This window comes from Bombyx mori, chromosome 18 (genome assembly GCF_030269925.1).
Source record: "Bombyx mori chromosome 18, ASM3026992v2".
Taxonomy (NCBI): Eukaryota; Metazoa; Arthropoda; class Insecta; order Lepidoptera; family Bombycidae; genus Bombyx; species Bombyx mori.
Window position 1 is genome coordinate 6,244,598 of NC_085124.1, and position 14,368 is coordinate 6,258,965.

Here is a 14,368-nt window from a genome sequence, read left to right on the forward strand (position 1 = left end):
AAAGGAATCTGTCGGACGGGGGACACATCAAAGGAAAATCAAAATTGTAATTTTTATTCAATTCCGAACATTTTCATATTTATCTACCTTTTAAACCTTCCCTGGACTTCCACGAATAATTCAAGACCAAAATTAGCCAAATCGGTCCAGCCGTTCTCGAGGTTTAGCGAGACTAACGAACAACAATTCATTTTTATATATAGAGATGTTGGAAAAGCCACAATTATTAACTCCATCGTCAGACATCGTAGGGGCGAATGGAGTGATCGAGCTAAGAGAAATATTGAGTACAAAAGGCATGTTTGTTGTCTTAAAACAATTTAGAAATCTTCTCTTGACGTTAGCAAACGAAAACGAATGACAGTTTTTAGGACGGAGGCACCGCCCTTCAAGAAGGCTGTTGGTAAGTATGATGGCGTCCTCGCGCCTCCATCGGCTAGGCTCTGTCGTAGCACGAAGTTAGCTGAGATTCGATGATACAGCAATCGTGCTGCCATCTCTCGGGAATCGTGCTGCGTTTCGTTTAGCTACCAAACTAATGACCGTCTCCGAAAAATATATACATTATACGAGTATATCTATTTTAAAATAATACATTTATTATTATATAAATACGTATTGCCATATTTATGTCAATATTGTCATTTTCAGATTAAGGCCCAGCAGTACCAGAATAATTACCACCAGAGACGGTCTCTCAATTAAAATTAAAACAAAATCTGCCGCTAGCCTGAGGGCAAAGGGTATTTCAAAATAGCATCTTTTTAAGGGTTGGTTATGTTATAAATATTTTTAACATATTATTTTTCGGAGTATGTGGGTCATATATTTACAGGCTTTATTTAAAAGTAAATTTCTGAAATAGTAGCAAGTACAATAAGCGGCCAGTAAATCTTGCGAATATAAGCGCTTTAGTATTTTTTCACAAATTACTTCAAGGATTTTATATCTCTCTGGCACCAGGAGGATGGGACGATGCGTTTGTAGTTGCAATCCGCAGCGTGGTTCGCGTCAATGTCGTTGCTGTCGTCACTGAACGTAATGTGGAATAGCAACACGGCCGGCGGTGTATCGCGTTCTGACCCAACAGGCTGGTTCTGACCCAGCGGGATATCCCGGAACACGGGCGGCTGTACCGCGAAGACCGCACTTCGTTGGTCGTCGACAATCGCCTCTTCATCTCATCGGTCGAGTGTCCTTGGTATGACGCCGCAAATCACTGTTCTCCGCGAGAACCTCACTACTGTGACCGAATTCTGACCTCAGCCAGAGATCGGACGTCGGTTGAGAGAGTGCAAGGGGAGTCGTTTCATAGGGCCCTAAAAATATCTTTGGGCCTCCGGTCTTCTCTCAACATTTGCAGACCATCAAGTCCCACACACCCCACGTGACCCCTAAGCGCGGAAGCCTCGTAGGAAGTTCAGCTTACTGCCCAAAAGAAAAAAGTAATTCCATGAATAAGTCTTAACCCTTGTCCGCAAGTTGTGTAGAAGTAAATTATGAATTCAAAATATACTATTATATTTTATTTGTATCTAGTAAATTATGAGAATTGGATTGTATTATGTACGAGTTTAATGTATAGTATTATATTATGAGTTATAATGTCAAGTTTTGAATGTATATAAGTGGGAAGATCGGTACTTTTTGGTTAATTCACACTGGCACACGAGTTTTACTTTTAAAAGAAGAAAATATCAATGACAGATATAAAAATTGACATAAAGATGTTACGAATAGTATTTTTTTTGAAAGAATAAAAGATTTTGTTGTTAAACTAAATAACCACTAGATTTCGCCATACCATCCCACATATATTTCCAAACAATGACAAAAAGGTGTTAACTAAAAGAGTCTTATTCACAACATCCAACATTATTAACATTATATTTATCATTTGCACTTAAAATTCCAGAAATGAGGAATTTATTTTTACGTATTTTTTAACTTCAATCCGCAATAATCCCCGACTTAACTTTAAAATACAGCAATCAAAGAAAATGAATCTAGAACTAAAAAACAAAAACGTTATAAATACCTGGATAATGACACCCCTAAAAGGGTCGTAAATCGTATTTAGTTCGTGATGCATGTGTCGTGTTACTGACCGCTGTGCCCTGAGGTACTTGACGAAAATATATAGATAGATTATATGTACCTATACATATGATTGTTAAGAGAGGTGAATAACAGTACAAGGAATTTTGAGATCGATAAAAAGTAAAAAAAATATATATTTTAAATTCTGTCGTGAACAGCATACACAGTTGTAAGAACATGCGTCCCACGTGCATCGGCAATTCCAATATCTGCAGCCAGGCCTCTGCTTTCCAAAAGTTTCCTTAAGCCTTTCTTGAAGAGTGATATAGCGCGTTGAACAAAAAACAAACGAGATGGGTAGGTTTATTTCCAAAGTTTTAATGTGGGAAGGACCTCTGGCATTATGATGTCATGACTTGATTCGGTCAGAATAGCTTCTGCCCAATGAGTTTCTCGCCGGATCTTCTCAGTGAGTTGCGATTCCGATCCGGTGGTAGGTTCTGCGAAGCACTGCTCTTCCTAGGGCTAATATTAGCAAATTCTCTAAGGTTGAGCCCGTGAGCTTGCCTACCCGTCTGAAAATAGCCCCTTAGGCTACCAGCGGATAGGTAGGGGAAAAAAGCTTCACGTGAGTTTCACAAAAGGCGGCTAAAATATACATTTTGGTTAGCAATGTTCTCGAGCTCATATCTTCAGGTGATTGACAGCATTTAAGCTGTAATGTATATTGATTTCGTTAACTACTTAATACCAGGCGGACTCTAACATCCTTCACACATTATCGCAAACAAAAATAATGTCATATAACATCTAAGTTAAGTGTAAATAGTCAACATAAAAATTTCAGAAACAAAAAGTATTTATATATATTACTATTACAAAGGAACCTTTGCTTCAAGACTAATAAAAACTTACGAAAAAAATATATATCTCCAAAGTTCTTATGAATCCATTTTATATTTTTGCAATATAGGACCCGAGGATCAACATCGAGGATGAAGCTCGGCTTTGTAGATTTTTTTTTCCATGAAATATTTTCGAGATGTGAATGTATTCTATGAATTTATATAAACAACGACACACATGAGTTTATTCTGCTTAAAGTTTTGACTAAAATTTAATTCACCACAAATGTTAAAACAGAAGGCATCATATTCATTCTTGTATCTGTAATTCCATTTGCCGATCCAAGTATTATCAGCTCATCTACACGGCAATAATATGTACAAAGAAAAACTTCAAGCCCTATTGATTTACATCTAAAATGGATTTCCAGTCAAAGAGATCAACTACAGATAGCTTTGATACTACAGATTCACCACAGATTTATTATGATTTATGTACCTTTTATATTACTACGGATTTCAACTCTGAATCTACTTATTTAAAACCAACCAATTCACGATTACCCGATATTTTATAAGTATGTGACATGTCACAGAAGAAGAAGAGTAAGAATAGATCTTATTTAATAATATACATTATTATTTAGACTTTAGAGCCTATCATTCAGAATAGAACTGAAAAGCAAATAACCAGAATTAATGTTTTCGCTTGGACCGCATTCAGAAATTGGCTTCTCCGTGAACAAACGGTGGCGCGCCTACAAATGTTATTGCTATAGTTATTGCCATTGTCTCCGCTATAGTTGGAAACACTTTACCCTGAGAGGAAGCTAACCGCTAAATATGATTTTGTGAAAGGATTCCGTGTTTTTGTGTACTTGTTCCATTTACGAGATAAGAATCTGCTATGTCCTTGCCAAGGATTTACTCGATTTTTACATTTTGTTTTTTTTGGGGTCCGTTATCAGTAATTGGATCTTGAGACAACAGCCGCCGGCATATATCAGTTGATTAAATGCATGCATGTTCCGCATAAGAAAAATAATAACTTGTATACGTGGGTACATAATAGGTAGGTTTACGTTTAAAATTTATATATTTATATTATCGAACAGTTTGTTTATTTTGTATTATTTGTACGTATTTTTATTACATGTTTTTATTTATTTATAATATAATGGTGCATCTGTATTGTGTATTCGATTTTGTTACTAATTTGCTTTCTTAGCCTAGTTCCTATCTTTAGTAGCACAAACCTACCCAGATGGTGATCCCGAACATTCCTGTTGTAAAGCAATTGACTAACAAATGACAGGATTTCAATTTTTTTATTGCCCTTATAGGCAGACGAGCATACGGCCCACCTGATGGTGAGTGGTTACCGTCGCCCATGGACTTCAGCAATGCCAGGGGCAGAGCCAAGCCGCTGCCTACCGCTTAATACTCTCCACAAGCCTCGTTTGAAGAAGGGCATGTCATAGCGCTCGGGAAACACCGTGGAGGGGAGCTCATTCCATAGCCGGATGGTACGTGGCAAAAAATATATCTGGAAACGCACTGTGGATGACCGCAATGGCTCCAGGTAGTATGGATGAACTCTACTCCGGTGTCGGGCGGTGCGATGGTAAAAACGAGAAATATGTTTAAAGATGGGTTTTTTTTTCTACCTAACCTGATAGCCGTGAGAGGCCATTCCAACGTAACTCTAACAAGTAGGTAAGCTCATGGGACTCAAAGCGGACGACGTTGCTAACACTAACCCCAGCAAGAGCAGTGCTTCGCAAAATCTACCACCAGATCGGAAACGCGATGCACTGAGAAGATCCGGCGAGAAACTCAGTGGGCTGTGTCTGTTGGTTAATTTACTCGTCGAGCCCTTCGTTGCAAGCAACGGGTTCGACGCGAACAATGATCGGTAGTTCAGTTATGGTGCATATGAACTCCGATAAATACTGTAAATTGTGCAGACTGTGATCTCGACTAAAGTTGTAGCAAAAACATATGGTATAATAATAATAAAAACCAAGCAATCCAATAGATCCGATATTGTGATAATAATAGATCGGTCTGCGCGTCGAGCAGTGTTGATTGATATTACCACTACTCATAACGACAACCTCGTGAAGGCAGAAAAGGGCAAATTAATAAAATATTTGGACCTGGCTCACGAGACTACCGGCATGTTGTATATGGGAATGAGTTGTCCGCTCCGGGCATTTCAATAATGCAATAATTGTTACATTATAATACATCTTGTATAAAAGAATATTTAAAAAAAATGTAATATTTAAAAAATAATAATAATCTAATATTTAAATTAAAGAGACATGCCCGCTGAGTTTCTTGTCAGTTCTTCTCGGGACGGAGTCTAGTTTTTGTGAATTGGCGGTAGTTCTTTTTGATGTTCAACAAGTATGTACTTTCATTTATGTTGAATAAAAAAAATATTTCATTTGATTTGATAATATAAAAAAACCCATTCTAAATAAAAACTAATATTAAAGTTAAAATTTACCGTCAAATTCTCCCCGATCATAAACAATCGTCTAACAGCCTCTACAGCGCGTCATTTGCAACACATTTTTGCCGTAGATTCTGATGGCAACATTACGGAGGGTAAACGATGTCTGGCCATCGGGGAGCCCTTCAATTTAATATAGCGCATCTGACGGCCATTGCGTCGCTTAATTTAGATATAATTAGCGGCAAAATTACCCGAAATTAGAATTTTCGGTAAGCCTTAAAAACTTATAACGTAAAGGAGAACTGTTTTTGTGTTTACCATATTTTGATGTCGTTTATTCCGTTAATTGGTCATAAGGTTTTCACGGGTCAATAACAGTATAAATACAGTCAAAATCTGTTATAACGACATCGAAGGGACTGCTCATATTCCGTCGTAAAAACCGATAGTCGTAACAACCGGTGATGTTTAATGTGTATCGTGCAAGTACAAACAAATCGATAGGGAATTATTGGAAAAATATATTTACATAATACGCGATTTTTCTTACAATATTAATTTGTTTTCTTTTTCTTTGCGACATTTTGAAAGTTTCACGAATAACTCCACAAAGTTTTGGTGCGTCTTGTGTATAGATAAGTAACAAACTAACTGAAGAGATATGAAGAAGCGGGATTTGACTACCGCATGCACGTGTTTTGTTTCTAAGAATTAGAAAAGAACCTACACTAAACTAAATCCTATTGTTTTCTTTCTTGATTTTAAAAGCCATTGAAGACAAATGTGGATACCTATTGAAATTGTTTACAATACAGCTTAGCCGGTCGTTCTAACAGATCTAATTCTCCGAAATATTAGTTAAATGTGGTCGTTTTATGAGGTATGTCCTTATTACCAATGTCGTAGAAAGCAATATTTTTAATAAGGCGGTCATATAGCATTCAGCCGGGACCTTTGTTCTAGGTTATTATAACCGGCATGTTGTTCTAAACGATGTCGCAGTAAACGGTCTTGACTGTAATAATATTATTTACAATAAAGTAAATATAAACATTTTCATCTTATCAGAATATGCATATAGGTTTTCAATGAAATTGCGCCGCTACCCTTTTCTGCATAAATATCGATAGTAAAGCCTATAGAAAACAACACTATCGTATAACTACAGTGACGGAGAGATTGACTCGACGCGCATTGTTTGTGAAGTCCGCTTGTAATCACTCAAAGTACCGTTCTGAATAGAGACTTGAACTTTAGTCGATAGATTTTGTCGATATAAATTATCGATAGACCGTTTCAAGATAAATATTGAAGATCTTTACATTTTCCAATATAATAGCATCGCTTATATAACGTTCACATTCTACATCAATACGGACAATTAACTGGTATATGTAATAAATGTTTACTTTATACATGCTTCCACGACAATACAAAAATGATTTTGTTTTTGTAGACTTCTATGCGCAAATCTACTTTGGTTTGATAAATTTCTTTTATGATTGGAAAAACTAAGAAGTATTTAAAATTTTAATGATTTCTAATTCTAAAATTATTATATTAATGAATTTACAACTAAAATATCATTAGTGTACTTAAACAAAGTTTTTGGATAAAATTAAAACGAATCCCTTAGAAGTATTTTTACAGGGAATGTATTTTTTTATTTCACCTACATATACATACTTATCTATATTAAATACTGAACAAATAAAATAATCAAAGACTTTTAATTTAATACTTAAGTTATTTATTAACGAGATACTTACTGTCAATTCTGTCATTAACGACCCAAATTAGAATGCATACTTTATACAAAATACTTAGATGAGATGTAAAAAAATAGTTAGAAAATCGATCTATCGATATTTGAATATTAAACTATTCCAACACTACTTGTTATATGCGCATATTGGAAGGGGATGTTTTAAGAAGTAAAAGCGCAATGTATAGTTTGTGCAGACTGACTGAAACCACAAAAGGCCTGCGCAACAATGTCTACATCACAAAGGGAGATAGATATGAGAAACGTGCGACTGTATTACACCGAGCTTTGTAACGTAAACATTAATTTTCTCCCAACATTTTCACTGTACATTTATATGAAACGTTAGAAAGCTACCGTTGGTAGACAAATTGTACCTATAGTCCATTTGAGGATATTTTGTTTCAACATATTATTTTCCATGATGCCCAGAACGGCCGCTTGTGGTAATTAGTTCATAGAATAACAAATTGAGGTCAACCTGCTTTCTATATTAAAAACACATAATATTTACGTCTGTACCGGTATATTAAAGTTTTATTTTTAATTTTAAATACAACAACAAATACAAAACAATATTATGACAAAGACATCCGAAGGACCATCATATCTGAATATTAATTGTAGAGGAAGTCAAGACAAGACCAATAGTAAGTTGTACCAATGAGGGATGGAAATTAAAATCATCACAGAATAAGAAAATTAAAACTTGTACCGTAAACCGTATTAAAATTATAATTTTTTCCAAATATAAACATAAAATTTGATAGTTATAATGTGATTAAATTAAGCATTTGCAACCCTTTCCGCAGATACAGCACCCAGCTTCAGACGAGTGCTTTGAGCTCACAGGGAGTTGCGTCCAGACGAGGCCTGTATCTAATAGTCCATTTACCAGCCGGAGGCAATTTCACACCGATACCAAATTGAATTCCAGTGTTCCTTTGGTCTGGATGCCGAGACATTTTATTCACTGTCTGTACAGAATTGGTTTTAAGTTTTATGATCGCACTTATTATGCGCTAACGACACTGCTGTCTAGTTATTTATATTTAAGGTCGTGTAGATTAAGGATAATGTGGAAATCGCATTGACTAAGTGTACGGAACTTGACTGACACCATCTGATTTAATGTTTAGAATGTCACTTTTCCAGATTTTCAGTTAGATTCAAATTCAGCACTCAATTGTGTTTTGAACAATGAACATTCTTTAAATGTGTTTATTCAAATGATTCCAAAAATCATCTTCATATTGTTAAAATGAGAATAAAAATATATTTGCTATAAAAGCAATTTGCTGTAAAGCAAATCTGCTTGAAATGTTTATTTTATAAATATTTTTTTGTATATTTGTCATCTAAGCAATAGTAAATAAACCGTTCTTTCGATTTTGATGAAACTTGAAATAGTTCTTGTTGCTACTCCAGAAAAGGGTATTAATAGGTGGCATGTGCGATATGTACTTCCAAGAAAATTTGTTTTTTTATGTAACAACTATCGATAGTCACACCGGCATATAATCGAGTTTTCACCAATTTGTTAACATATAAATTCATATAAAAAAACCATTGTTATATCTATAAAAGAATATCCGTCGATATAATCATAAAAAAAGGTTTTTTCTTTCATTTATTCGCCCAAATATTTTAGCTGAATTAATCCGTTGAAATTAAGCAGTAGCTACTTACGTTTGACTTTTCATAAACCATACTATGGTATAATGAACAAGTTACTAAAATAAGATTACACGAAAAGTAAGTTGGATTTCCTTGAGTTTGATTTGTGAAAAAATCTCATCAACATAACACGTGCTGAGTTCAGCTCGCGCCTCATTTTAATTTATGATTCCCACCTAGCTAAAAGTTTCGCATCGGTGAAGAGGGACCTTTTCGAGGTGTCTTTGGGGAAATTCAAGCTAAAGTTGAGCTTTAAATATTTTAATAAACTCGTATTAAAGTCGTAAAAAACACTGCGCTCCCGTTTTTTCCTCCCTCACCGCAAAATTTCGGGTTTTGTGGTTATAGTCTTCCTCTTGTGTGTATGGGTGCGTTTAGGGTACGCGGACGAGCTATGTACAGGGTGCTTCATTATTCATTTTGCTTTGTTCGGAACTCTGTCTGATTCGAGAGCATGTTTTGTTGTTTTTGACAGCATACTCATATTTTGTCATAGCTCAGATGTTTTTGTGAAACACTTTCATTTTCACAAAAGTAACAAGTGGCTTTCGATCTTAAGAATAAGTTATAAAGTATTATGATGAGTTCTGAGTTTCTCGCCGGATCTATCTTCTAAGAGGGTCGCGTTTCCGATCCGGAGGTAGATTCTGCGAAGCACTGCTCTTGCTAGGGTCACTGTTAGCAACACACCCGGTTTGAGCCCCGTGAGCTCACTTACACGTCAAGGAGAAGTTGAAATAGCCTCTCAAGGCTATCAGCACTGGTAGGGAGGGAAGAAAGAAAAAAAAAAGAAGGCTAGTCAAGCTATTTAGTTTGGTTATTTTGTTATTTTAACATGCTCCCTTTGATTTCGACGAAGCTCTCCAATATGAAAACCTTGTCCAAAACAAAGTCAATACGAACCTATAACTCATAAGCATAAAGCGGTAGTCCGTATACGTTTTTGTCGTACCTTTATGATAATTCGCAACGGGCTGCATAATGTTATGATGTTCGGAATCTCTAGACGGTGGTTTTATAGGCAAAATCTGCGTAGTTGACGGATTTTATGCGTGCTTCGTAGGTGTGAAATGATGCAGTTGTGAAGGATATTTCGGTGTTATAGTACGGTGAGTGCGATAACGATTTTTTAAGCCGATTCAAGATTTGTGTTACACAATATGAGGGATATTGTGGTAACGTAATATACATAAAGCCAAGAATACTGAGCTAAATCATTGAGTTTTTGTTCGATATTCAACAGGAAATTTTGAATTAAGTATTAGAAAGCGCTATAGGCGTTATTATTGAGATGAATTTATTGTTAGAGCCGTCGGTCATCTTCGTTCTTACAATGTTAATAATCTATTTGGTATTTATTAAGAAAATACCGATACCGATACTGATATATTGGCACGAGACACCAGTTTCGTCTATTCCTAAGCAGTACTATTTTCAATTCTTCAATCATCAAGTACTGATGTTAGGGTGCATAGTTTGTATTGATTAGTGACAAACACTTAAATATGAAATTATTATTTATATCACGGGTCTACACCAAAACCAAGCCAAATAATAGTCGCGTGACAATACTGAAATTTTTTGTTACAAAATTACGGACGTTTCTAGGCGGAGAGCTCTAAAATAGCGTACCTGCATTTGTATCACGTGTGCAGTGAAACAATTCAGTGAAAATTTCATCGCGAAAGATGAAATCACATACCTATGAAGCATTCGCAGTAAAAATAAACAAAATTTAATTTCACAACTCACTTTCCTCACAGCGTATGAAATATCAGCTAGTTTTGTGCAATATTTACGCATGGAAGCGTGCGAACCGATGATTTGTAGCGCGCCGATATCAACGCTAGACTTTTCATTCAGTTGATTTATGAAACCATTGTCTATTAATTGAACTGTTAACGGTATTATAAATCGCAATTTGTTTTTTTTTTTTAAATCGTTTTTACGCACTATTATGATATTTTTTATTTTATTTTAAATGGTCTTATTTTTCATTCGGAAAACTGAAGTTTGAATTTTTAAAAGCAAGAGTCCTTTAGTTTAGTAGTAATCAAGTAATGACACTACCTAGATGTAACGATTTTTTTGGGTACAGATTTACTGATAAGGCTGCTACAGGAATAGCAATTTTAATTCCGTCACCCACTAAGGGTCATGAGGTCAAAGACAAATTTGTTTAGTAATAACGACTGTCCCACCGAACTGCGACGTGTGACTGCTTCACTGTAGATAGTGAAACCTGCCTTTTTTTCCTACCTAAGCTGATGGCTTAGAGAGAACATATCAGCGTAACCTTGACTAGTAGGTGAGCTCACGGGGCTCAAACCTGATGATGTTGCTAACACGAACCCTAGCAAGAGCCGTGCTTCGCAGAATCTACCACCGGATCGGAAACGCGAGCCACTGAGAAGTCCCGGCGAGAAACTCGCCGAGCCCTTCGTCGCAAGCGACGGGTTCGACGAGATCGATGACTGGAGCTTGTGGTACCTAAAAGCACCGTTAATGGATCGGAAGGATCCGAAATGTCGTGTTTTGGGCGACGTCGACAACCTACCTCTCTTATTTAGACTTGGCATAGTCCAAAATGTTAGTATGCTGGTCGGCACCGTAGGGCACCAGATGTCTTTGATAAATAGCTTGCAACAGATTTACTGAATGTTGCTTTCTCGTTGGATATCCTGCCATACAGTTATTTCTAATCAATTACATCATAACTTCTTTAATTTTCTTTTTATCTCACATTAAGAAATTTCCATCAAAACGGACTAAACAAACAAAGTTCATCCCTCTGTGTGAAACATGGAAATTGGAGAATTGATAATTGAATTTCGGCGACATGCGGTCTCCCGATATTGCCAGGGATCTCGAAAATTTTAAAATCTACAAAATGGATGCGATAATTTTATACAATTATTAATGAAGGTAGGTTTATTACTGACAACACATAAAAGGCTATCATGGTATTAACTTAGAGATATACAGTTAAGGAGAAATATTAAACAATATAGTTAAAATTCTTTAAAAAAGCATATAGCATTATAATAATTAACCCTTAAAATAATTGAATAATTTAGTAGGAAAACATGTAGGTACATATAAACTAGCTATTTTTTGGAATCGGTCTCAACTACTAGATTAAAAATTCCATAAATTCATCAAACAACAAATATTCGTCGAAATCAGAGCCCAAAGCAAAATAGTCAATTTGAAAAAAAAAACAAGAGTGATTAAGTACGTTTGTGGGGTTAGCCATCATAGCATACAAGATATTCTATAGATGCTTGAATCCCGACGAAATCTTCAAGATAAGCTTACATATACATACATTCATACATAATATGTATGTTCCAAACAATAACAACTAACCGTTGGTCTATCGAGTAACTTCACCCGCACGGTGGAAGATCTTCGCTTGGACGTTAACCACCCAAACGATCATAGTTTTTGTGTCTATAAAACAAATATTTACTAACTAATAATTTTAAGTATAATTTTAAATAAATTTAAATACCTTGCCATCCTTTCTTCGTAAAGCTCAGTCAGCATCTCCTCCAGATCAGAGGACAAGGTGTTCAGCAGCTGTGAAAAATTTATTAGCAATTACTATTTTATAATAAGCTAGCTGACCCGGCAGACTTCGTAGTGCCTCAATCGATAAATAAAAAACCTAAACTTTATTTAATTCCGAGAATTTTCATATTTATGTATCTACCTTTTAAACCTTCTCTGGACTTCGACAAATAATTCAAGACCAAAATTAGCCAAATCGGTCCAGCCGTTCTCGAGTTAAACTAACGAACAGCAATTCATTTTTATATATATATAATATGTATATAGATAGGTTTTGCCCGCGACTTCGTCCGCGTTTCATAGTTCACAAATAATGCTTTATTTAAGAATAAATTTGGTCAGCATAAAAAACGCTATAGTGAGCCAACCTTAACATATATACATATGCTGTTGCGGACTTTTTTTTAGATCTTTTAAAGGGGAACAATTTTGTCATACATTATTTTAGCGAAACTTTAATCGTTTCTACAGCGCATGCAACGGAAGCTCTCAAAAGGGAAAAAACCCCGATTTTGAAACATTATTTATTGGTGCTCCGCTTGTATTGGTCTTAGCGTAATGTTATATAGCTTATAGCCTTCAATAAATGGGCTATCTAACACTGAAAGAATTTTTCAAATCGGACCAGTAGTTCCTGAGATTAGCGCGTTCAAACAAACAAACTCTTCAGCTTTATAATATTAGTATAAGTATATAATATATTAGATTAATTAAATATCTTCGTAGTCTCCGACAGAATGTGTCTACATAGTTCATATAGACACTAAGTTAGCAGAAGAATTCTGGACATGTACTGAAGTTCCATGGATACATTCCGTACACGCTTTACTTTACATACCGTACGTAAGTTTACCAACTTGATCACGGTTGGGAACGCATTAATAATGCAACTAGCGCGCATACATCTTAAAATAAAAATGCGTGAATAAAAACTACGTTATTTTAAGCATACTACTTTGTTCTATGGGCAAATAGGCTTAAAAGTCCTCAATATGGCATGTAACTTATTTCATTGAAATCTTCTAAGCAGAATTGTATTCATATTTTATTTTTTAATTGCTTAGAATTAGATGGATAGACGAGCTCACGACCCATGTCGTGTTAAGCGGTTACTGGAGGCCATAAATGTCAATAACGTAAATACCGCCACTAACATTGAGACATGAGTTCTAATTCTCAGTTTTTACAGTCCAACGGCAGTCCCACCCTTCAAGCCGATGCGCATTACTGCTTCCTGGCAGAAAGCAGGGCGATGGTATCTACCCGTGCAGACTTACTAGACTTCCTACCATAATTAATTACAATAATTATACTTTTTATGGGTCTGATTTTTATTATATCACGTTGTTTCTCTACCATAGAAGTTATTCGTGCACATTTGTTAAGTACGTATTTCATTACAAAAATTTAGTCTGCCTCCGCGTTTCGAACCCTGGCATAGTCACATCGCTCAATACGAATGCACCGGCATCTTATCCAGCAAGCTACGACGACTTCAGTGACAAAGAATATTAAGCAATATTCTTTAATCCGAAGTATTGTTACAAAACATTAAGAGTAATGTTCAAACTTACGATTTACCGTTAGCATGTATCAAATTACAAATCATAATTTGTTATAACTATAATAAAAATCATGAAAAAAAAAACATAATCGAAATCTACAGATCAAAGTTCGGTGTACAAACTAATAGAGCCCTCCGACATTGCTTTTGCATAATCCCTATTATTCGTACGTTGATTTGTTCGATTTTCTATTCACCCCTACAGCACATATTGGAAACGTTGTACGGGAAATGAGTTAAACCTTGTTCACCGCAGGCCGAAGGTTTAGATATTTGCTTTAATATGTGACTCATGAAACTGAAGACGGACCAGCCGATACATCATCTAGTTGGGTATGAATTTATTAATTTAAATTTTATATTTATTCATTATACTTATATAATATGTACTATGCGACAAAAATTTAAAGAACTTTGTGATTGTGATAAAAACACATGAA

General features: G+C 35.5%; 1 protein-coding gene across 4 annotated transcripts in view; it reads right to left on the reverse strand.

Moving 5' to 3' along the window:
- The window catches only part of LOC101743268 (protein sprint), a 276,135-nt gene that overhangs the window by 212,103 nt on the left and 49,664 nt on the right, over window positions 1-14,368 (reverse strand). For all 4 annotated transcript variants that reach the window (XM_038017335.2, XM_062673629.1, XM_062673627.1 and 1 more), the window contains exon 3: window positions 12,306-12,373. In XM_038017335.2, the coding sequence (XP_037873263.1) occupies window positions 12,306-12,373 (68 nt within the window). The remainder of the gene's footprint in view (window positions 1-12,305; window positions 12,374-14,368) is intronic.